The sequence below is a fragment of the Rhamphochromis longiceps genome, linkage group LG3, assembly GCF_057381845.1.
Source record: "Rhamphochromis longiceps isolate RC_006_pf linkage group LG3, R_longiceps_female_GT1.1, whole genome shotgun sequence".
Taxonomy (NCBI): Eukaryota; Metazoa; Chordata; class Actinopteri; order Cichliformes; family Cichlidae; genus Rhamphochromis; species Rhamphochromis longiceps.
In genome coordinates, this window is record NC_140559.1 from 39,893,641 (window position 1) to 39,919,628 (window position 25,988).

The 25,988-nt window shown below is 40.9% G+C and overlaps 2 protein-coding genes across 2 annotated transcripts in view; both read right to left on the reverse strand.

Moving 5' to 3' along the window:
• Positions 1-1,716: 1,716 nt before the first annotated feature.
• Positions 1,717-9,203, reverse strand: LOC146674645 (uncharacterized). The gene is made up of 9 exons (XM_085397566.1): positions 9,126-9,203; positions 8,807-8,842; positions 5,979-6,281; positions 5,570-5,839; positions 3,440-3,682; positions 3,134-3,242; positions 2,846-2,937; positions 2,608-2,670; positions 1,717-2,480 (listed from the first exon to the last, which is right to left on the reverse strand). Exons 1-9 carry the CDS (start codon positions 9,160-9,162, stop codon positions 2,407-2,409), a joined length of 1,227 nt encoding a protein of 408 aa, XP_085253692.1. The 5' UTR covers positions 9,163-9,203; the 3' UTR covers positions 1,717-2,406.
• A 2,167-nt stretch (positions 9,204-11,370) lies between these two features.
• LOC146674646 (Fc receptor-like protein 5) overlaps positions 11,371-25,988 on the reverse strand; it is a 62,932-nt gene continuing 48,314 nt past the window's right edge. The window contains exons 22-26 of the mRNA XM_085401100.1: positions 15,809-15,874; positions 14,795-14,857; positions 12,457-12,519; positions 12,168-12,232; positions 11,371-12,060 (exon numbers count right to left, since the gene is read on the reverse strand). Coding sequence (XP_085257226.1) covers positions 12,180-12,232; positions 12,457-12,519; positions 14,795-14,857; positions 15,809-15,874 — 245 coding nt within the window. The 3' untranslated portion in view covers positions 11,371-12,060; positions 12,168-12,179. The remainder of the gene's footprint in view (positions 12,061-12,167; positions 12,233-12,456; positions 12,520-14,794; positions 14,858-15,808; positions 15,875-25,988) is intronic.

Here is a 25,988-nt window from a genome sequence, read left to right on the forward strand (position 1 = left end):
GCTTAAAATGCAGCTCTAAAACTAAGGCATTCATAGATAACTGTTTATATAATTGTGTAATAGCATTCAGTAATCACACAGCACAGAACCACACAGAAATAAAAATGTTAAATCTTTGACTACATAAATAAAAAAAACTATAAAAATAAACACTGATTCTCCAACATTTGGATAACAGAGCACAACTGCAAACACAACTGTTATGTGAGAGCTGTAAGTTCATTTGTCCTTCTTTTTTGATTTTCTGATGCATGTGTTTTTATAGATAATGAACTCCAGCCCAGCAAAGTAACAGAGGTGTAAGCATGCCATATAAGACTTGACAGTTATTTGCAGAATCAATGCTGCATGTATCACAAGTGAAGCCTCAAGCAATAAGGCGAAGCGAGAAGATCCCCACAGTTGCTCTGGCAATCTGATCGTAATAGTTATTACTGAAATACAGCTGGGTTCACTGCAACACGCCAAATGCAGCCAAATGCTACAAAACTTTTAGCATTTCCTCACAATTTGCCCAACAACACCATCTGATTTGTTCATGTTTGTTACCTTTTTGTAATTAAGCAGACGTTTTTTTAAAGTTATATGATAGCAGCAAAACAACTCCGTAAATATTTATGTAGCTTATGCTGCAAGTGTTTGTATTTTACATTCTGTCACTCATAATGTCATTTAGATAAACATAAAATTGTGTTTTACAAACTGATGCACAGAATGACTGTTTTGTCCATGTGTTTTGGCTTTTAGAAAAGCACATGACAAATCACATCTATGGGCCCTGTAACTGAGAAACTGGGAGACAATCGGAAAAATATCTTGGAGCAATTTTGTTATTGATATACTTTAGGGTTATTGATATCCATCCACACAGAGACAGACAACCATTTGCACTCAGATTCACACCAATGGGCAATTTAGAGTTACCAGTTAACCTATCCCCACTAACTGCATATGTTTGGACTATGGGAGGAAGCTCGAGTACCTGGAGAGAATCCACGCAAACGTGGGGAGAGCATGCAAACCCGACAAAGAAAGACCCCAGCTTGATGGTGGAATTGATCTTCTCAGGACCTTCTTGATGTGAGGCAACAGTGCTAACCACCGTGCCACCATACTGCTCATAATGGACATCCAGCTGCCCTGGGGTGCACTGACAGAGGCGAGGCTGCCAGACACTGGCGCCATCCTTATCTTTTGTTGCTGCAACAGGTAGTGCTCTTTCTAACTCACATGACACAGTCAGTGTGATGATATCACTCCACTCTGAGAAGAAATAGTCCCTTCTGCCCCGGCAGCTGTATCCTCCACTGTCAGACTCAGTAGCTCTGATGATTCTGTATTCATTGGATGTTGGAGGTGTGTTTAACTTGGCTGCTCTCTATTCATGCAAGTTAACAACATACATAACTGCAACAAAATGTAAAAACTGAAGGCAAATTTCACATTTAATTTACTAATTAATCAGTAAATTAAATTTCAAATTCACCAAATCACATAATTTGGCTTTGTGGTGAGCAATATTCCCCTAGTGTAGAATGATCCTCCCTTGAGTAGTGCTGATGAATGCAATCTTAACCTTGAGTCCCCCTCTCACTCCCCAATGTGATTAAAAATTAAAAATTTATGCAAAGATCACATTTTAGCAGTAGTAGTAACGTTAAATGAAAATTTTCTTGAGCACACTATTACACATGCATTTTGTTAATGATGACCACATTTTTTTTATTCGTCAAATCAAGTAAGGTTTATTTGTATAGCACATCACCACATGTGATATTTATATATATTCTTTATGTGGTACTAAAAAGGCACAGAAATTAACAGTGACACATTTATTGACAGTTTGGCAGGTTTGAACAGAATATGTTATAAACAATTTCCAAACAGGAGGGGGACTTTACAAAAGAGGGGAGACTCAGAGAAAGACCTCTCACCTTTAGATTTTAAGTGGAAGTGTGGACAAGACTGAAGGACAAGCAGAATTCAAGTGGAAAAGTGCAAAAGTATAAAAAAAAATGAAAGAAGCAGCTTTAACACCAATCCAGACAACTGTAAGGGCTACAGATGCAAAATATGTTCAATTACAGAGAAAATCTTCCTGGACCCTCTCCCAGCTGTCACAGGGAAAAAGGTGGGATACACCCTGAACATTTTGGCTAACACAGTCAGATGACTTTGGACATTCACAGACACAGTTAACCTAACATGCATGTCTTTGGACTGTAGGAGGAAGCGGAGTACTCTGAGAGAACCCACACAGGCACACATAAAATGCAAGCTGCACACAGAAAGGTCCAACTAGGTCGATTCAAACTCAGGAAATTCTTGCTGTAAAGCTGAAGCTTCTTTCTATGAACTTGGATGAAAATATATATACAGATGATGTAGACTTAATATGTGCCTATATTACCAAGAGCTGTTTTCCTGTAGTCTGACTTCAGAATAGATAGCGCCATCCGCTGCTGCCTGTGATGGTCTACCTGTAAATGGAGAAACCAGTTAAGGTCCAGATTATGTGTGTTAGATGTTACATAAATTACAAAAACAATCAAGTTTAACTAACATGAACAGAAAACTGAAATTGAATTGAATGCTAGTTTAAAATACCTGCATTGTTCTGGGTTTCACCTTTGTTTTTGTGCATTACCAGGGCATACAGCAGATTATCATCTAAAAGATGACAGAAAACAGACAGTTTAATGATATTTCAGAAACTGAAATGCTGCAAAAGTGGAATCTAATTTTAAAAATATGTCCGTACATTTAAAAAAGGGACATTTTAAAGGTTTTTTGTCAGTAACTTTTAAAAACGTTTGAAGATTTGGGTTAGTTAATCAAAACTGACCATGGACTTCAGAGTAGAGCGCTTCAAGCTGACATGCATTCTGGCTAACCTCAGAATCTGCAGAATCAACATGGGTTTGTTTGCACTGTGTTCTGTAAAATGTAGTAAAATAATTGAAAGAAAATAATGTTAAAAATATTGAAAAAAAAGTGAATAGAAATAATTGATGACTAATAAACATGTATGCTCTTTAAGATGATTACTCAATAATTTTTATAAGGAAAATATATTATTTTGCATTAGAAACTGAAGGCAGAATCAGATTTTAATCAATTGAAAAGGCCTCACCCTTTGACTTTCAGATAAATCATGAGTAGGATAGCAATCAGTAAAATCCCACAAACAAATCCAATAATCATCTGCACAGTAAATGAAGACTTTAAAGGCCTGGATACCGCTACAATAAAAAACAAATACCGTACATTTTATTTTTAAGTTTTATGTTCAGTTGTTTTCACAAAGTATGAATACTCACTACTATTAGTACATTAATGTGATTTAAAATGATCCATATTCACATAAAAACACCAAAAGTGTTGTTGCAGGGAGTATTTGCAAAAAGAAGGGCTGAAGAAGAGTTTTAAACAAACTTACCCTTTACTGACATCCAGCTCTGTGGTGACTGTTTTTCTGAATATTGACACTTGTAAAAGCCTTCATCTGATTTTGACACTGCAGGGATATTCAGCTTCCCTCTGGTGTCATTGCTGATGAGGTTATCATTTCGAAAGAAAAGCACAGAGGATTTTAAAGTTGTGTTCCTCAGTTTGCAGTGGAGCGTAACAGCTTCTCCCTCAGTAACTGGGTGGACCGGGCTCACAAGAATGATATTGCTTTCTGTAAAACAGTCAGACAATGTCACATCAGAATATGTACTAGAGGATGGCCCTGGTCACAAAAGACGTGTAGAAAATTCAGAGCATTGTCTGACAGATGTTAAAAGACCTCAGTTGCCTCACAAAATAGAGAGAGCTCTGGTCCATCCTGTAGAGTGGAGTTGTGCTTTTAACCCAGTCCAGTTTATTGTCAGTGTGTACTCCGAGGTATTTATTGTCCTCCACACTGTCTACACTGTCAACCCCCTGGATTAAAACAGGGTTTACTGGTTTCCTGGTCCTCCTAAAGTCCACAGTCACTTCCTTGGTCCTTGTCACGTTGAGCTGCCGATTATTCTGCTCCCACCACGAGACAAAGAGTGAACCACAGCCTGATACTCTGTCTCATCATCCCCACCGATGAATTCACCCTTCGCAGAGTTATCAGAAATCATCTGAAGATGGCAGGTCTCAGTGCAGTGGCTGAAGTCTGTGGTGTAAAGGATGAATAAGTGTGGTGCTCATCACCTTATCAGACACACAATATTTAAGACGCACATATTGTGGTCTTCCTGTCCTGTAATCAACAATCCAGGACACAAAAGAAGCATCCATCTGCATCACTGTCAGGTTATCACCCTGGAGGGCCGGCCTGATGGTATTGAATGTGCTGTTAAAGTCAAAAAGTGTGACCCTCACAGTGCTTGCTGGCTGGTCCAGATCGGCATAAACACAACTGAGAAGTTAGATGATGACATCTGCCAGTGTCCGAAGTGGAGCTACTAAGATAAGTGAAGAGGATCCTATAGATTGGAGCTGGTCGATGATGGAGGCACAGCCCTTGATGAGGCAGGGACTCGCCCCATCTGGTCCAGTATATTTCCCCAAGTGGAGTCTTATCATTTGTCTCTGAACCTGGTCGTGAGTGAAAGTGAAAGGTGGGGGAGAGGTGTCTGTTCTTTCATACTAGATTATGGTGCAGTGAGGAGACGGGAGAGAGTTGCACGGCTGTGGGTTGCAGGCCGACTACAGCTAAGTGAGTAGAAGGGTGAGCATTAACTGCAGTATCGAATCTGTTGATGATTTGACACTGCTGAATGTAACTGACAAGACAGAGGAAGTAAATTGAACATCACGCACAAGAGGGATTGTCAAAGCAAAACAGGTAGTGACTAACAGAGACCATAACAATGTACTAATATTGCAAACAATTTTTTAAAAACAACAACACTTAAACACAAGAAACCAAATACTACAGAAAACTTAAAATACTGTGTTGGAGACACAGGGCCATCACAGGAACAGGAGACTACTAAAATAAAACAGGAAGTGACTAAACAAAGAAGCACCTAAGACAGGAATCTAAAGAGCTTGGAAAGGTTTTGGGTTAACCTTGGCCGATTGACAGGGACAGAGATTTAATAACAGATTTAATACAGGGAGGCAAGGAGAATTGAAACCAATGAAATTTGCAAAAGTCTAAAGACAAAATCGAGCAGATATCCATAAAGAACCAAACCTGAAATAAATAAAATTCAAAACTCAAAGACTCAGAACAATTAAACATAAAAGGTAAATACAAAAATTCAAAACTCAGGCAGAAAGATTGTGGCCTGTGGTAATGTAAGGTAACAGAAAGGTCTGATGACTTACTGGAGGCATGTTTTCACATTAATGACAAATTGAATAAAAAATAATAAGATAAAGGTGAGGAATGAGTATGTTTACTACGCTTGCATTTTTATATTTACACAAACATAACTCTAACACTTTCAAAAATATAATCTTATTGACTGAAAGGATGCTTACTGTGACACAATGTGGGCAGAACCTGCAGAGTCATACAGGAAAACAAACAAACAAAAAAAAAAAGAAAAAAAAAAGAAAAAAAGGATGCAAAAATACTTACTTTGCACTGTGATGTTGACAGCATTGCTGAAGCCACCCAGTTTAGACTCACACCAGTACACGGCTGGTTTGGCTGTAGCATTTTTTACCGTGCAGGTGGATCCACGCATTGTTCCCCAGACAGAACAGTTTGCAAGTGTGCCTGCTTCACTCAGCCTCATCACTCTCCACTCAGAAGGTTTTCCCTCACAGCGCAGTGAGACAGACTCTTCAGAGAAGTGCTGCACTCTGTCAGGAGTCACTTTGACAGTTGCAGTTGCTGAACTAGAATCTTAGAAACATGTAATGTGGGATCAAAACAGCCACTGAGATATTATGAAATTAGGAATCTAAATGCTTCTCGAAGTAATTGTATTAATAAAAACTGTATTAAAATGTTATTGTTATGCATTATGGCAATTCACACTTACCTGCAGACCAAACAAATACAGGTTTGCTGTACGAAGTGAAATGCTCTGGCTGTCCTCTTCTAGCTCTACATGCGTATCCTGCCGTCTGTTTCTGTCCATGAACAATGTAGGAATTTTGTGCAGTTCCATTTTTACCACCTGGTAGCAGCTCAAAGTAGTAGCCCTTGCTTGAATTTTTGAAAAAAGCCTGATACCAGTAGAACCTCCATTCTGCAGAGTGACTTCTAACACTGCAGTGTAGAGTCACTGATGCCCCAGGACGCAGCCATGATGAAGACACACTGAGATCAGGTTTGGGTTTATCTTTCAGAATGAACACATGCATGTCCGCGTAAGTAAAGCAAACAATACTCAGCAGTTCTTCAAGATATTTTTTATCACTTTTTGTCACACATTCTTTGGTAGCAGTAGTTTTGTGTTCCTTGTTGCGATACATTGTCAAAGAAACTGCTCAAGCAGTAAAGATGAGTAAGCAAAGTACACATGAGCAGTGTTTGTTTTAAAGAAATGAAGCTTATGTGTAAATTCAATAAGGAAGATCTGTGGTCTCACATCTGTCTGCTCTAGGGGTGGGTTTTGATAATCGCTTTTCTGATTAAAACCGCTTGAATAAAGCAATATCAATTAATTAAAATCCTGAATCAAATTTTAAATATAAATTTATATTGCTGAAAACTCCAGAATCCCAGGTTAAACCTCACAAAACTATTTCAACAACCACCAAACAGGTAAAACAGTAAATGAAAGCAGGTAAACGGATCCCAAAAAAAGACGTAAACACAAAGTGTGGATCGGACACATCAGAATCAGTTAGCGGCATGTCTGTGCCCGTGTACTTGCCATTGGGGCTGAAAGCCGACAGCTCACTGATTCTGATGCATCGGGTCCGCGCTTTGTGTTTTGCGCTAGATTCTGAAGCTGCAGGTTTCATCTCTCTCCAACCAAAACTGACTGAACCAGCAGCAAAAGAAGATCCAAACCACGATTTACAATTCACTTCACATAAACATCGTCATGAAGTCCCTCTTGCTTGGGGTTTGTTTGCACTGAATAAAATCACACTTCCTGCACAGCTCTCACGCTCTCTCTCTCTCTGTATTTCAAGAACAGTTTTCCATCACATCTCTGTTTTCTGCATAATTCGCTTGCTTATTACCAACCAGTCTATCGTTGTGCACAGTGCTGTCGGCCGTTTGTTTGTTTGTTTTTTATTTAAATGACTTCTGACAAGAAAACCTAAATTTCTGCCGTTCAGTACTAAAGAAATGTAAACTTTTAAAAATTATGTGGAATTGCAAAACGCTTAGGTGTGTCTCTAATAAAACCTCTGTAACTTTGCTCTGCTAACTTCAGCAGCATCAGGTAATGTTCATGTGTTGGTTCATGGTTTTCTTCAGTTTTTGATCTACTGCAGAGTATTTTAAAGGTTATCTGCTATAAAGCCAGGCCATGAAAATCCCCTTCATGTTTTTCTGTGTTTTATCCTCAGTGACTTTGATACAAAGACATCTGCTGTGATGCTCACACCTCTGATGAACTCTCACAAGTGTCAGTACTGATAAACGTTTAGAATTATATAATTTATGATTTTCTGAGCCAAAATTACCAGGATTTTGGGAATCCCGAAATTTGAATCGAATCGGAACCTTGTGAATCGGAATCAAATTGATTCTAGAAATCAGTGAGGTTACCCAGCCCGAGTCTGCTCCCAGGTGCTGCCGACTAAATCTAAGCTTTATCATTCCCACTTTCCCACGCTGTCAAGCTGTTTGTGTCATCACTGGTCTAGTCCAATCACCTTCCCCAGGGCAATCAGCATTCATGCCGAGTACTTTAAATCTCACTGCGGATTTGTCATTCTCCTTTGCAGACTCCTCTGTGCATCTTGTTCATGTCTTTGTTATGTTTGTGCTATTAGTTGCTCTTATTCATCCCGATCATTTGCAACATAATATACAATCCTGTCATCATCACTGTCCTGGAAACATTCATATAGAAGCAGAATTTGTTGATCCCGCATCACATTATGCACGGATACAACCACCTGGCAGTTCTCGCTTCAGCAATGCCAATCTAGCTCTGACTTTGGTGCTGTGCAGTTACTTAATTACAGGAGCTTGTTTCAGTTTTCACATTGGCAAGCCTTTACTGCCTTTGGCAAGTTTTGGCCAGCGCATCAGCAACAGCACACTAATTCCTCCCTCCCTTGATTTTCAATTGTCTTTTATGAGAGCAAGAGCCAGTCATCTTAATAATGGCTGGAATGTTCTTTATGTTATATTAATCCAGTCTCTATATATTTCACATCAGTTCATACTTGCTTCTCCTGGCGAGTCTGCGTTAATGAGCTCAAATTCACAGTCCAGTCTCTCAGCCTGATCATTTGTCATCTGTGTGCGCTCAGCATTCACTCATACTCTATTTGTTTCAAAATTTTCAGTAGGATCACCCTTTAAACTAACTACACAGATAAATGTCTTTTTAGTCTCCTGCATAGGGACACTGCACTGCTATAACACTGGCTAAGGGCTTTTACGTTTTTTACAACCTTGTTATAAATTAGTGAAACTTGTTTATCTTCGTTTAATCAGAACACACTACATCCGTATTCGTCATAGGGTGTCGGCTGATATGTTAAGCTTGAAATTTTATCAGTAAGAACAATTTATACGTAATCTATATTCTGTTCATCAATTAATCATGTTAATTCTTTCTAATTGAACGGCCTAGAATGATAGTAATTTTGCTAATAAGATATGGCTGATGGTATTTGTATCATAGATGTATCTGAAGCCATGCAATAGGGGGAAAAAAGAGCCCGCAATCACCTTGAGCTTGTCCACAAGAGTGAAGTGTGTTCAGCCCTGAAAAGGAAGTTAACACTTCAGATATTATAAAACTGACAAAAAAATGTTGATATGAAAATTAACAATGAATTTACAACTTGCTGGTGGTTCACTGATGACAGTTTTGTGTGTAATTAACAAGGTCACTACTAAGTGTTATGCCTACGCCAACTAGCCTGCATTAACTAACAGGTGATCCCCAACTCTCAGTGAAATGGTTAAAAATACCAAACTATCTATCCTCTCAAAGAAACTTATACAAGAATTAAAACAGTACAATGTAAATATTCAGTGTACTCACAAAATAACCCCAATACACAGAACACAGCATGTCCCATCCTCACATCCAACACTGAAAATGTCTCTGTACTTGTGAGAAATGTTTCCTCTCTCATGCTCAGATGCATATGAACATGTTAAAAAAGAACTGTGTGCAACAGGAAGCTGTATCTCTTATCAGTGTGAATAAGCTTGCTGCACAGTCCTTTTCTTGAAAAAGATTATCTCTTCACCCTTTCCTGTTTTAAAAAAAAGTGCCGTCACAACTGCAGATGTATTGAAATGTCCACTCGTTCTGAGGAACCACAAGTACTTGAGATATGTACGCAGTCAGTAAAGTTATTTGCATGACTATTTACATTGTAGATTCTCACTGAAGGCATCAAAACTATGACTGAACACATATTGAATTTTAAAGTAAAAAACAAAAAAACATGTGAAACAACATGTTTTTGCGGACATGTTTCGGCATAGTTTTATTTAGATACATGAAAACCTAACACAACTTGTCTCTCCTATGCAGTTATAGATGATGTTTATACATTAGGTGCCAATTACAGTTATCAACAGCAACTATCTATATCTCCATTTTAAGCTTTCAGAAACGTTATTCGTGCTGTGCTGGTTTTTTCCCTTATTAATCAAAGTGCTATTGTCTGTAAAGAGAGTGTGATGTTGACCTTACTGAATGAATGGAGCCTTTTACCGTGATACTACAGAGATCAGCAGACAGGTTGGTGTAAAACACTGACTGAATTTATTCAACAATCTGCCAACCGTTAACTTAATAAATTATAAATTGCACAATGTCTCCCTCTAGTGGCTATAGGCTGTGAACAGTCAATGATTGTACCTTGCTATGTGTTTTTCAGTTTGAGAAATATGGGACAAGTATCTATAGCTTAAGAAATTCACATAAATATGAATATTACCACATATCCAACTGAGACTGCTAATTTTTGACAGGACCTACCTTGAACAATGACAACATGTCTGTCTGATCTGGAAAATACATTACAATAGCAATATTTTGGGAAGTATTGAACTGACAGAATAATGATTAAATTAACGTATTATAAATAATCATAAAAACAGCTGGTTATCAGCGCGAGAAACACACTCTTCACAGATTCTCTTGACAACTATATCCTGATATTTTTCTAAAGGAGAGTTTCCATCACTTCTCACAGTGTGGAGTTTTCTTTCTTTCCTTTTTTAAAGTGTAGGCAGATCATATAAAAATGTGCAGTCTAAACATAAGAACATAAGATGTGTTTTTATTGTCTGCTTGCTTTCTCTTTGTTTTAAAAAAGTCATTTGGTAAACAAAACATTTTGGGGATAAACCACAGGCTGCATTCCCCTATTTTCTATTATGGGATTTCATTACTTTTGTGCAAAGCATGTCTCATCCTCACATTCACCACTAACACTGTGTAAGTGTACTTGCACTTGCATGTTTAAACAGGTAGACCTCTCATGAGTATGAGCTCACATCTGCAGTTACACTGAAACTTTCACTTCCTCCTGGGGAAGCACAAATACATGAGTTTGGTGCGTGGCCCATGTTAACACAAAAATGATGAATTATAACTAAGGAATGGTAATTTTTGTGTACTTGTTAGCTGTGGGAAGGTTTTATATTTTACTTAATATGTCCTTGTTGGTTAAATGAAATTAAAAAAATAAAAAAACTTGTCAGGATTCTTTTGTCACTTTCTGATGTTTTATTAATTAATTAATTAAATAGGTTTTGTTTAAAAGCTGTGACAAAGCTTCTTCAGTTCTAAGCACAACTGGTGGAGAGTCTCAGATTTTAAGTCCTATTGGGAGTGTCCCTAAGAGGGTCATTGAACCCCTATTGATCCTCTACCAAATCACACGAGCCAAGGTGTGAAAACAGGTGTCGGTCACAAAGGTTTCGGGTGAACTGTTGATTTTTGGGTGAAAATCTGGGACTGTCCACCAAACATGCTTAGAACTGAAGAAGCTTGGATGACAGGTGAATTGTCTTTAAGAAACCTAAATAAATCCAGATGCTTTTCTTTCCAAGCTCCTTAGATAGTGATTCACTGGATGACTGAGAAACTTCACAGACTTAAAACTCAAGGTTTGCAACACTACATGCACCACGTGAAAGGATGAAGCTCTATAGCATGGTTAGATACGCCCCCGCCCCAAACAAAAAAAAAACAAACAAAAAAAAAAAAAAAAAAAAATATTCAAAATAATGCACATTTGGTCAAAAAAATGTCACAATGTTCCCTGGTCACATTTTGACATTTCCATAATTTTCTGATCTTGAGAGGTTTAGTCTGAAAATAATATTTTCAAATTTTGAGTTAAAATAAGAAAGAAATGGTCTGCAAATCCTTTATTAGGCCCAATACAGAGGAAAATTAAAAACAGCAGAATTCACCTTCATGGACTGTTCTACACACTCATTTTACCAAATAATCCAGGAGAACCCCAGCACTAAATGCCTGTTCACTTTAACCTGTAACTATCATTTACTATTCACATGGTATACATTGTCATTTAGTTGAAAGTAACAAAAATAAATCCTTCATATTTTCAAAGTTATACTGTACAGACATCATGATAGAACAAAATACTCAGGTTAATATATTTTTAAAAATCTATAAATGCATAAAATTGTTGTGAAGAAATGCATTTGTTCATACATTGTCATTTTTTAAATAATTTAAAAAGACTTTCAACACATAGTAGCTCTTGTTGCCTATATAGGAAGCTATCTTATGTAATGCTGCAAAAGCTAACTTTAAATGATGTTTTTTGTTATTACGTAAAAGCAGAGAACATAAATACCAAATAAAAACTCACCACCAAAACACAAAATACTAAACAAGCTACAGACATTTCTGTAGCAGAAAAGCATTGTGGCTTCATAAAAACGCTTGCGTTTTTGGTTTTGCTCCTACAATTTGACTCAATGACCTGTAAAACAGCCACACAAAAGACACAGATTTTCAGTTAGAAACAGTACTATGAGCTAAAGAATAGGAATAAGTCACCACATTAAATGTTCATGTTAGCATAATTACCAAAGGCACTTCCTACTTTGACTGCTTGATCAGTTCTTCTCCATCAGAACTTGATTTTACTGTGACTGAATAGAAAATTATTTTAAAGGCTTAGCTGTAAAAATTAATTTACGTAACTGAATTGAGGTAGTTACTTTATTGATACAAATACAAGTATGAAATATTAGTGATATAAAGTAAAAGTGCATACAAGAATAGGTAAAAAACAAAATTAGTAATAAGCGAATTTACATTTTATTATACTGACATTTAAAGCTCACCACTGGAGATGATGGGAGGCTTTACTTACCCTGGGTTTTCTTAACTTTTATTTTATTTTGACGGTTGACCTCAGCATACAGTGGACTGTCTTCTGAAAGAGATATGAGACCTCATGATTTTGTGCCACAGAATGATAGAATGATATACAGATGTTCGACTAATGGACAGTCTTATATATAGACATAAATTTTAAACATTTCATAATGTTCTTTTTATTATTAATTCACACAGCTGCCTGTTTGTTTGTTTGTTTGTTTCTTTGAACCCATCTCTGTTGACTTTAAAAATAAACAATGAGTTGATTAACTATGAGACTGATGTTTCCTGATCCAGAACAAGTGATCAGAGTTAGTTCAATCAACTCTGAAAATGTTCACCCGGAGTTAAGCGGGTGCATGAGTAGAGAAAAAAGCCATCAGTGGAGCCCTGATACTAGAACTGATCATGGTGATGGTAAATAAAAAGTAGATCATCCATTTTAATCCAGAGCACAGAGAATCCTGAGAGTTTGGGGTCTTGTACAGTGTCGTTGCTGTTTCAAGGACTGCACTCTTCTGGACAGACATCTCAACTGTCTTTCCTGGGATCTGCTGAAGTCACTCACCCCATTTGGCGGGTCACTGCCATAAGTGCTCTGATTACTACTGTTGCTTTCACCCTCCACATCTTCTCAGGCTCCTCCCTCAGCCATTGGTATTTTTGAACTTCTTGTGTTCCTCCTTCCTGATATTGCTATCATTTGGTATAGCTACATCTATTACTACAGCCTTCTTTCTCTGCTTGTCCACCGCTGCTATGTTTGGTTGATTAGCCATCATCACTTTGTCTGTCTGTACCTAGAAGTCCCACAGAATCTTATCTTGGTCAATACCATCCACCTTCGGGGCCATAACCCATATAAAGTTCAGGACTTCCAGCCCATTCTTGGCACAGATGTTCCTGTATACTATGCCAGCCAGTTGTATACGTTCCATGTATACCTTCAGGGGAAACTCTGCATAGCCTGCACACAGGGTCTAGCCTAGTGGGGTAGCCTCTATTAATCTTTGTTGAGCCATTGGTAGAATTTCTTGATCTCAGCCACTTCTTCTATTTGCCGGTGGTATATGCCATCCAGGGGCCTGTCTTTCCATGATGGATCCTCTTCTGTCTCATGTTTCTGGTGCCTGAGGTTTTCACGAATCCGTTATGGCCATCTTCCTGATTTACTCATAAATCTTTGTTATTTCATCCTGGATGATGGTTGTGACACTCACAAGTCTTCAGCCACTTTCTTTCCACTTAATGCAAAGTCTCAGTTTGCTGGTTTTGGGGTGAGACCCTCCATACATTCTAAGGAGCTTCCTTGTTTTGATGTCTGTGGCTTCTGTTTCCCCCAGCAAGTTTTCTGACAAACGAGAGGCCGTAGGAGTTGATTGCTCAGATCTTGTTCTTCCCATTCAGCTGACTCCTCAGGACTTGCCTAACCCTCTGCAGGTATTTGGTGGTTGCAGCTTTCCTAGCGACCTCTTTATACTCTCCAACTGCATGACACACGAAGGGATGCAATGGAATGTTTCTTCAAGTCCACAAAACATATATAGCCTAGATGGTCAAAATCATCCTGATTCAGCATTCTGCATCAAATAACTGCTCATTAGTCAAAGCTTGGATCCAGGAAGAATAATGCAAAGTCTCATTTTCAGTACCATGGCACAGACCTTCCTCGGGACCTAAGGATTTTGATCCCCTTGTAATTGGAGCACATCTTGTGGCCCAACTTCATAACAACCTTTCAGCTAGAGCTACATGCAGTGCCCTTAACAATGGAGATCGCGAACATGGAAGTCCTGCCAGAGGTGGGAGTTGACAATCTTGCTAACTGAGTAATCTCCCAGTACATTCTCACCATACATTTAGGTGTGCCAGACGTGTTCAGCATCACCCACCATCTGATCCAACTCATCATCATGTTATGATTAGTTTATAACTCAGCAATTCTCTTCACCTGAATGTCCAGTATATACAGTTGCTGATTTAATAATATGACTACAAAGGCATTCATCAGTTCATCGTGTTCATTATAGACAATTTGTGCTTTCTACAGTCCAATAACAGCACAACACTTGGGCTCAGATCAGGCAGGCTGTTCTTCCCAATGACACCCCTGTAGGTCTCACTGTGGCTCATTTGGGTTCATATTTTAATCATTAATCATATAATCATATCATTAATCATATAAGTAATTATAATGGTAAATCAATGATATAAAATAACAATACAGTTGAAAATAAGTAAAAGTAAAATAAGTAAAACATATTCACATTGATAATCACTATAGTAAATTATTAAGCAAATCCCTGAAGAAGATGGCAGGCTTTATTTACCCTGGGTTTTCTTAGCCTCTCCTTTATTGTGATGCTTGATCTCAGCATATGTTGGAATGTCATCTAAAATAAATATGAAATTGTGGATGAGGATACATTTATGGAACAAAGAAATAATATATGGTGGCTGAACAAATGGCCAGACCCCTTGGCATTTTAAAATAAATATTTAAGTGTATTAAATAATGATTAAAATAAAAGAAAAACACATCATCCCATATTCAGTGGCTTATATATACACACAAACCACAAACACCGTTGTGGTTAAAGGTTTACATCGCAGTGGGTGTCATCATTAGTGGAAAGTTTGGGCATTTAATGATTTTCTCTGAAATTATTATTATTATTATTTTTGTCTCCCCAAGGGTGGAATCATTGTCCTCCAGTGCACATCTTTTCTGTCTATAAAAAAAACCAAAACAGGAATAGTGTATACATGTTTTTTGGGGGATTTTTTTTTTCTTTCCAGCCTAAAGCATAATTTAGCATAATAACAGAACTGGTGTGCCATTCAAATAACTAGCTGTTTAAACTGATAATCCTGGAAAGTGCAGTTGTTTAAAACTGGCCCATTGAGCTTCTGGAATCAACTTTCCCAGGCCCTGGTGTCTATAAATTTGTGGACTATACTTAAAAGCTAGGTCTATGTCAAAAAAAAAAAAAAAAAAAAAAAAAAAAAGCTTAAAAGAAAATGTCAAAGACATTCTGTTCTGCTAAGACAAGCAGTATAAACAGCCAGAAGCCTGTTGAAGGTTATCAAAAGTGTCTGTAAAATTCAAAATTGTGCACCAAATTCTTGTTTCAATTCTTGTTGTTGTTTTTTTTTAAGTAATTACAGATGCATGCTGTACAATCACTTTATACATACAATAACCTGGGAAAAGAAAAGCTCAAAGAAATTGTTAAAAGCCCAAAATTACCATGACATTGATGTCCTTAGTGACTATATGTAAACTTTTGATCATAATGGTATATATAGTTATATATTTTTATAAATACTTATATATTTATTACCGGGGCTGCTTTCCAATGCAATATCGGAGTAAACTTCTTCAGTATTTGCCGCAGGATTTGAGTTTCCTGTGAATTCAAGAATCGTTATTGTTATTCAGTAAAGATATATAAAAAGGAAGGAGCTTTGGTTCTTTGTTGTCGCAGTAATTCTTGGCAATATATCATATACAGGACCATTGGAATGCCTGTTTATTTCTCCTTAAATGGTGTAACATTTGTAACAATGATGCATTTGTGAGTTGAGCAACAGAATTGAGTATGTGGGCTGCACCTACTTAAAAAAAAAAAAAAACAAGAAAGGAAAAAAGCTTGCCAATCTTCTCTGCTAATGCCAAATAGCTTTTTTTCTGCTATTGAGTGTTGTTTGGTGTCATTTATTGGAATGGATTATTGAAGTGTCAAGAAACCGTTGGCAGTTTAACAAGTTATTTATTTAATGACCAGGCACCATGGTAGCATGTAGAAGAACCATACACATCCACAACAGCCTAGAACAGGGTCGGCAACCTGCAGCTCCGGAGCCACATGCAGCTCTTTCATCCTTATACTGCAGCTCCGTGTGGCTTGGGAAAATAAAGTATTTCACCAAAGTGTATTTTTTGTGTTAGTTCTTTTTTTAACTTGCAGTTCTAAATTGGAAGATTATTGTGATCTTGAAATTTAAAAATGAAATTATATTTTATTATTTGTCTTTCCTCAAGAGAAGCGTCACACTCACAGAAGCCTGTACACCTGCCCTGGATTTATAGAAACTTTCAACCCCAGGTAGGCCAAGTATGGAGAAATGTAAGAAAAGAATAATATATGAAGAAAATTGAACATTTGACAATGCCTGGGCAGATGCATTTGCATTTGGCCTACCAGTATGCCTAATTTGTGGATTGTCGATCTACACATGTGAGCAGCTGTTCTCCACCATGAACTATGTTAAAAACAAACACCGCTCACGCCTCACAGATGACAGCTTACAGTCCTGCGTAAAGATGAAAGTGACTTCGCACAGCCCTGATTTGCAGGCACTGTGCGCAGAGGTTCAGGAGCATAAGTCCATTTGAAAACATACCACGGCAGACCCGACAACTTTTTCTCAAACATGCTTTTCAGCATCGCTTTATTGACCACTTTTCACACACGGCTTTCCACCTCACAGACCGACACATACCAACAACAACACAATAGCAGAGAGAGCACAGAGTTTAAGCTGGCGAGGCGGATGCCGCTTAGGTGCATTCATCTCCCCTGCACTGCAGACCACGCCCCGCCACACACATTAACTGGGTAAAATAATATTTATGCAGATATTTAGCAAATATTCATTTTTCATTGTTTAGTGAGATAGTGCTTTTTTCCAATTATGTTTTAAATTCAGCTCAAGGCTCCGCTACATGCTCCAAAAGCCCAAAGGCGATATAAGAATGACGGCTCACAATAGTTTTTGTTTGCTACATGGATAATTTAAGTTCAGCTTTTTAATTCATTTAAAAGAAACCTTCAACTCTGTGTGTTTCTTTTTTTGTTACAATTTTTTTAAGAGTTTAAAATGTTCAAAATGTGTTCATTACATAAATAAAATTTAACTTTCTCTGTAGCACTTCATGGATTTCATAAGCAACACACTCTATGTTTTGTATAAACAAGTATAAAGGTAAAAAAAACAAACAAAAACGAATATATACAGTGTTATCTTCATTTTAGATATCAAAAAGTATTTGCGGCTCCCAGTGTTTTCTTTTCCGTGAAAACCGGGTCCAAATGGCTCTTTTGGTGTTAAAGGTTGCTGACCCCTGGCCTAGAACCTTCTCATCATTGTGATCACACACTAATGTGGAATGGCATTCCAGTTTTTTAACCAACATTTGTTGCAAATCAGCCAGTGTGGTTGTGGTTGTTACTCTGACAGCATGCTCAAGCTGATCTCACAAATGTCTAGTGAAGTTGATGTTAGTAGTGCTGGCAAGTCATTCCACCCTTTCTTCACCACAAATGCTAGAGGGCGCCACTGATAAACCCCACTCTGTGGGGGCAAGTGTTCTCATTGTGTGGAGGACATAATTGAGTTGCGTGGATAGTCCCAGTGGATAGCCACTGGTTGCAGATTCTAATCTTGATACAGCATCTCTCTGCATTAAGATTACCATTAATGATGACAAGCCTTGAGTTTCCAGTGAGGGAAAGTACCCTACACAATCACTCTGCCTCCACAAAAAGCTGTTACCCTATCAGTGGAGTAATTAGTATAGCATTCTCCACGTCTTCTCCACACTTTGACCTTACGAACTGCTGTAGGCAGAATCTGGACTCATCACTGAACATAACATTTCCACATCTCCACATGTTCAAGTTCATGTTCCAGTGCACATGTTTCCTGACAGCAGCACAAAAGGGCCTGATTGTGAAGGGTAGTCATAGTAAGCTTCTTAGAATCTCTATGAGACCTGAGATTGGCTGTGCGCAATCTCTTCTAGAGCCATTCGCTTTAAAATCCTGCAAACCCTAACTGCAAATCTGTAGGAGTTTCCTTAGTTTCCGACAGGGTGGGGAAACTGTCTTTTTGTGGCGTCATCTTCTTGGGATTATTTGGTGGACTGTCTCTGTGTGGTTAAGAGACTGAAATAATGTTATGCATCATTATTGACTCATTTGCTTTGCCACAGATAGTTCTTTAAGTTCTTTAATGACTGACCCTTTGTCTCAGGTTTGATAACTAAAGGCTTCACCTAAAACCAGTGGATTATAATGAAATCTCTAATTATTCACTCTGAATTATTCTTCGACACTATAATAGGTCATCCAACTAATGAGGTTACTTCCGAAGGTAACATTGTAATGTTTATCCAAATGAATTGAGGTTTGCAAACGTGAAAAGGGTTGATTACATTTGCAAACAGCATATTACCATTAATATTAATTACAGGCAGTGTATACATGGCATTATGATTGGGAGCTGAGACCCCTTAAAAGTCTCAACCTAGAACCGCCCCTGGTGGAACACCAGCTTGAAGTTGACCTATAGCACACGCCCTATCCATATCAGTCAAACGTAAAATACTCAGAGCAGACACCAAATAACCACTGTAGTAGTCTATGCTCACAGGTGCTACTAATCAGGCACCACTAAGGCACCTTGGGTGGTTTATCATGGGTACAGCCTCTTTTACCTCTGCTGCTCAAATCATATGCATTTTTCTTCCAAATGTGGCACCATTTAAGGGGAAATAACAGGCTTTCACCCTCTCCACTTTTAAGATTCACCTTAAGACTTTCCTTTTTTGATAAAGCATATAGTTAGAGCTGGATCAGGCGACTCTGAATTATCATGCCATTATCTTAGGTTGCTGGGGGTTTTCCATGATGCACTGAGCACTTCTACTTCTCTCACTCCTTTTCACACATGAAGTGTTTATATAGCAGTTAATTTTAATTTTTGCCTCTCCTTCCACAGGGTGTCTTTTTCTTGTCTTCCTCCCCTTACCCTCAAGTGTTTGCGGCAGACAGCCACCTAACTCTGAGCTCAGTTCCCCCAGAAGTTTCTTTTTGTTAAAATGGAGATTTTCATTTACATTACCATTATTGCCTGATCATAGAGGTTCAATTTAAGTGCCTTCAGGTGACTGTTGTTGCTATATAAATAAAACTGAACTGAATTAAATTTAACAGATTTATTGCATTTTTACAACAAAGACATTATTGACCAAATAATATTTTTTTTATTTTTGTGATAAGTTTTGGTGTCTTATCTTACGTATATCTTATATAGCATACAGCTAGAGTTTCAAACATACAGCCCACGGGCCACATTGAGTCTACAATAATTTCATATGTCAGATATGGACTGTAGGTATGTGGAAGCCGAATCTTCAGGCACATTATACTGATAATCACATGCAAAGACAGACTGGGATCATACCATTACGTGAAACAACAAAAGGGCAGACGCTCCAAAGACAGCAAGTGTAGTGGTATAGGTCGGTACACAGAGAGACAATTTAAATGCAAGCGTGTCGGGAAAAAGTGAAGAAACAAGTAAAACGTGAAAAGAGCAACATCTGGCTACAAAACTGAGTGCAGAATTTATAAAATTAGAAGCTGGCTACAGTGAAACCCATTTTTATTTTTAGCGATTTCCCATTGTGGAGCAGAAAAGGTTTCAAACGTGTCCAGTCCTTAAACCTCATGTGTGTTCTCCCTAATAGTAGTAGCCATGACTTGGTGTGTGAGTGTCTGAATGAGTCTCACAGGCCTGAATGTGCGCTTGAAGCTATTTATAATCTTAATTTATTTGATCTGCTGCTCAACACAAACAAGCACAAGCACAAAATTTGGACTTTTAACTGTATTTTAACTGTTTTACAACTTTTTTTTACTGATAAAAAACTCCCTTATGGCCATTCATACTACACAAAGTAACTATGCAATAAACAAGTAAATTACAGAAAAGTTTGTTTTTTAAATTTCTAGTGAAATTTCTTTGTTTGTGCTGACAGATTTCTTTCTTTGTCACAGCCGATTTTTCTTTATCATGTAGAAAAACAGTTGAATATGTAGTCTAAGGAGCTTGGAAAGTAAAGCGTCTGGACTTCTTTAAGTTGCTTTAAGATGTTCACATCTCATCCGAGAAGCTTCTTCTGTTCTAGGGTCAAATGGAGGAGAGTCCCAGATTTAAGGTCTGTGGGAGGGACAATGGACCTCCTAATGATCGTAATCACATGAGCCAAGGTGTGAAAACGGGTGAGCTTATTGTGAAACCTAGCCCCACCCTATCATGTGCTTTCCTGAGGTCAGATGGCCCAGGATCTGAGTGGGCGTTAAGGCGTCTGGGAAGGGATCTCAAAACTGGATTATAGATGGCAGACAGTTGGTGTCGTAAACCACCGCCTCTGTTCGCCACTGCTCTACTCCCTCTACACTTCAGACTGTGTGGCCACCCATGGCTCCAACACCATTGTGAAGTTTGCTGACGACACAGCGGTGTTGGGTGCCATCTCCAACAACGATGAGGCGGCCTACATGGACGAAGTGAAGAATCTGGCATCATGGTGCCAGGACAACCACCTCCAGCTGAACGTCAGCAAGACCAAGGAGCTGTTGGTGGACTTCAGAAGGAGTCAGCACAGAGACTACAAGCCCATTATCATCAATGGAGCTCCAGTGGAGAGGGTGCAGTCCTTCAAGGATCTTGGTGTCCACATCTCCTCAGACCTGACATGGGCTGCCCACATTCAGGTCCAGACCAAAAAGGCTAGGCAGCGCCTGTATCACCTACGACAACTGAGGAAGTTCAGGGTCTCTCCAAAGATCCTCAGGATTTTCTATACAGGCGCTGTGGAGAGCATCCTCACACAGAACATGACATCGTGGTTTGGGAACAGCTGTGTGAAGGACCAAAAAGCTCTCCAGAGAGTGATCCGTACAGCAGAACGCTGCTGCAGGATTGCTCTCCCCCTGCTTCAGGACACCTACACCAGGAGATGCCGGACTAGAGCAGTGCAGATACTGAAGGACCCGTCCCAGCCTGGCAACAAACTGTTCCAACATCTGCAATCTGGTAGAAGGTTCCGCATCATCCGGGCAAGGACAGAAAGACTCAAGAGGAGCTTCTATCCCCAAGCCATCCGGGCGCTAAACACACACACACCCGCCCTCTCACATCATCTATAATTGACTGAGACAGGACTCTCTTCCAAACACTCTAAACCCAGGCAGAATGTACATTCCAAATTCCTTTAATTTTAAATATGTTTATATTGTCTATTCTGTAAAATAGTCAGATGTCTATTCATATTAATGTGCAGAATTCACCTGCTTGCTGCTACTACTGCACATTCACCGAATGTATGTGTATGTGTATATATATATATATATATATATATATAAAAACACCCAGCACGCCCCTACGGGCGGTTTATCCTTCAAGTTCGGGTCCTCTACCAGAGGCCTGGGAGCTTGAGGGTCCTGCGCAGTATCTTAGCTGTTCCCAGGACTGCGCTCTTCTGGACAGAGATCTCCGATGTTGTTCCCGGGATCTGCTGGAGCCACTCGCCTAGTTTGGGAGTCACCGCACCTAGTGCTCCGATTACCACGGGGACCACTGTTACCTTCACCCTCCACATCCTTTCGAGCTCTTCTCTGAGCCCTTGGTATTTCTCCAGCTTCTCGTGTTCCTTCTTCCTGATATTGCTGTCATTCGGAACCGCTACATCGATCACTACGGCCGTCTTCTTCTGTTTGTCTACCACCACTATGTCCGGTTGGTTAGCCACCACCATTTTGTCCGTCTGTATCTGGAAGTCCCACAGGATCTTAGCTCGGTCATTCTCCACCACCCTTGGGGGCATCTCCCATTTTGACCTTGGGACTTCCAGGTTATACTCGGCACAGATGTTCCTGTACACTATGCCGGCCACTTGGTTATGGCGTTCCATGTATGCCTTGCCTGCTAGCATCTTGCACCCTGCTGTTATGTGCTGGATTGTCTCTAGGGCATCTTTACACAGCCTGCACCTGGGGTCTTGCCTGGTGTGATAGACCCCAGCCTCTATGGATCTTGTACTCAGAGCTTGTTCTTGTGCTTAGTGCCTCTGTGCTGTCTTTCAGTCCAGCTTTGTCCAGCCACTGGTAGGATTTCTGGATATCAGCCACCTCCTCTATCTGCCAGTGGTACATACCGTGCAGGGGCCTGTCCTTCCATGATGGTTCCTCATCTCCCTCCTCTTTCTTGGGTTTCTGCTGCCTGAGGTATTCACTGAGCACTCGGTCAGTTGGGGCCATCTTCCCAATGTATTCTTGGATGTTCGTTGTCTCATCCTGGACTGTGGTGCTGACACTCACCAGTCCCCGGCCCCCTTCCTTCCGCTTAGCGTACAGCCTCAGGGTGCTGGACTTGGGGTGAAACCCTCCATGCATGGTAAGGAGCTTTCTTGTCTTTATGTCAGTGGCTTCTATCTCCTCTGGCCAGCCTATTACCCCAGCAGGGTACCTGATCACGGGCAGGGCGTAGGTGTTGATGGCCCGGATCTTGTTCTTACCATTCAGCTGACTCCTCAGGACTTGCCTGACCCTCTGCAGGTACTTGGTGGTTGCAGCCTTTCTAGCGTCTCTTCATGGTTCCCATTTGCCTGCGGGATCCCCAGGTACTTGTAACTGTCCTCTATGTCTGCAAGGTTGCCTTCTGGTAGTTCAATCCCCTCAGTTCTGACTACCTTCCCTCTCTTTGTTACCATTCGACTACACTTCTCCAGCCTGGTAGTGTGGATCAGTGAATCGATGTCTCGTTCACTCTTGGCATACAGCTTGATGTCATCCATGTACAGGAGGTGGCTGACAACTGCCCCCCTCTGTCCCCTTCTGGCTGCCTCTGCCTCAATTTTATCCCACAACTTAGACATTCACATTACTCACACTCTCATTACACATAAATATAGGATCTTGGGGGTGGGCACGATACACGGAGTCCAAAGTACCATCAGGGTGTACACCCCACCCCTGGCATCGTTGCCCACCTCTCAATTTTAAATACACGTAGACATTGAGGGCTAGCAGGAGGGACCATGCGCTTACCTGCTGCTCTCTGGCAGGTAGCTCCAAGCCCTCCTGGGTTTTAAATGCACCTTAGAACACACATGCATCAACATTACAATGAGCGGGTGGAGGGAGGTTCGGAGTCTTCTCTCACCCCCGTTCTCTGCGACCTGCTGGAGCAGGGGGGCTAGGACTAGGAGGAGGAGTTGGCCGTCCGACTGCGGTCTGGAGTGTGGAGCCTTCCTGCTGCTGCGGAGTCGGGGCGGTCTGCCTCCCCCCACCGCAGGGAAAAGGGAAACACCACCTGGGTCTGGGTGCAGTTCCCCCCTCCAGGGGCGGGGGCACCTAGACCCGGTTTGTAGAGTACGCTTGGGGAGTGTGATCGTGTGTACAACGTCTCTTTACGTCTGTCTCCACGTTGGTTGAGTGTGGAGTAAGTGCATATGAGAGCATGAGGGTGGGAATGGATGTTTGTATCTGTGTGTGCCTGTATGTCTGTGTCTATATGTCAGGTTGGGTGTCAGGCGCCACCTCTCTGGGGACATCTCAGGCCCTCCAAGGTTTGGAGGCCTATCTCCCCCTACCACCACTTCCCCTGCCAGTGGCGGACCCCCTCAGACATCGGTGCGTTGGTGGTTCTTTGTGTCCGGGGATGGGCGTCCAGGTACACACCGGCTCACTCCTTGGCGGCCGCTTATCGGGGCCTGGAGCCTGGGGCTCGCTCGGGCCACTTCGGAGGTGGGGTGCCCCCGGCCTCTCGGCCTGGGGCTCGGTCACTCAGGCGCAGCTGGCTGCCGGCGGAGCTCACGGGCGCGTCACTGCAACTCCCCCTGGCTTCTGCTCCGCGGCTGCTGAGTGAGCCCTCATCTGGGACTCTCCTCAGCTCTTTCCGGGACAGTGGCGCAGCTGCCCCTCTGTTGGTCTTCCTTGGTCTCTTGTGTTCTGGGGGCCTCTGGATGTCTGGAGTTTTGATCTCCTCCACACCTGCTTCACGCCCTGGAGGACGGGGCTGTGCCCCCCCCCCCACACACCCTCTAGCAGATTATTACATGAAGGAACCTTTTAAAAAAACAAAAAACAAGCGCGTCCATGCTCACAGGTGTACACACGGGTGATCACACCCACAAACTACACCCTTTTTGGCTCCTACCTCAAAGCACACTGTGTTCTGTTGATCTTATGTGCTGCACAATAATGTTTAACATTTAGTATTTACTGTCATATTCCCATATATCATTGTGATGTTGTTTATTCTATTACTCTTGTTCTCTTCTGCTTGCTTTCTTTTTTCTTTCTCAGCAGGTGATCCAGGTGATTGATATATGCATTTTTTTTTTCTCTGCCCGTTCTGTTGGTTTTTGTCTTTTGCCCTTCTCCCCCGTCCCTCTTCTCAGCTGTTTCTCTTTCCCTCTTTCTTTCTCCCCTTCTTTCCCCCAGTCAAGTCTGTCCCGTATTCAGTAAGTGAAAATAAAATAAACAATAAAAGGTGAATCAAATGGACCATTACGGCAAGGCTGGGATGGTCAGTTTGGTAAAGTAAATCCGTTGGGCATCTTTCTTTGCCTTTAGACAACAATTCTGATGGCAAAAGAGCCAAACGGGACAGGCCAAAAAAAAAGAAAAAAAAAAAAAGACAACTGCTCCGTTCCGTAGTCGGTATCCGTAGCCAGTCTTGTTAATGATCTCACTGAGGGGGTTCAGGCCTATGCAGAACAGCAGTGGGGACAGAGCATCTCCTTGGTAGATCCCGCACTTGATGGTGACTTGTGCTATGGGCTTGGAGTTGGCCTCTAGTGTTGTACGCCACATCCCCATTGAGTTCCTGATGAAGGCTCTTGGGGTCCTGTTGATCTTGTACAAGTCTAAGCATTCCAGTATCCAGCTGTGGGACATTGAGTCATAGGCCTTCTTGTAATCAATCCAGGCAGTGCACAGGTTGGTCAGTCTGGTCTTGCAGTCTCGGCTGACTGTTCTGTCTACCAGTAGCTGGTGTTTTGCGCCTCTGGTATTCTTGCCAATCCCTTTCTGTGCCCCACTCATGTATTGACCCATGTGCCTGTTCATCTTAGCCGATATGATGCCTGACAGGAGCTTCCATGTAGTACTGAGGCAGGTTATTGGTCGGTAGTTGGATGGGACCGGTCCCTTCTTGGGGTCCTTGGGGATCAGGACCGTTCGACCTTCGGTTAGCCATTCCTGGTGTCTCTCGTTAACTAGCAGCTGGTTCATTTGTGCTGCCAGACGCTCGTGGAGTGCAGTCAGCTTCTTCAGCCAGTAGGCGTGAACCATGTCGGGCCCTGGTGCTGTCCAACTCTTCATACTGGAGACCCTTTCTTGGATATCTGCCACTGTGATGGTTACTGGACCCTGTTCAGGGAGGTCGCTATGGTCTGCCCTCAGATCCACTAGCCACTGAGCATTGCCGTTATGGGTTGCGTCCTTCTCCCATATGCTCTTCCAGTATTGCTCCGTCTCCAGCCTTGGGGGTGCTGTTCTCTTATTGTTCCCTTGCCACTGAGAGTACACCTTTGCTGGTTCTGTAGAGAACAGCTGGTTTATTCTCCTGCCTTCTATCTCTCTGGTGTACCTCCTCAAGCGGCTGGCCAAGGCTGTGAGTCTTTGCTTGGCAGTTTCCAAGGCCTCAGGTATGGACAGTTTGCTG

Coding starts and splice junctions, on each gene's coding strand:
- LOC146674645 (XM_085397566.1), bottom strand. CDS start 9,162: ATGGGACATGCTGTGTTCTGTGTATTGGGGTTATTTT. Junction 5,840..5,978: donor TGTATTTGTTTGGTCTGCAG/GTAAGTGTGAAT, acceptor CATGTTTCTAAG/ATTCTAGTTCAGCAACTGCA. Junction 2,938..3,133: donor ATTTATCTGAAAGTCAAAGG/GTGAGGCCTTTT, acceptor TACATTTTACAG/AACACAGTGCAAACAAACCC.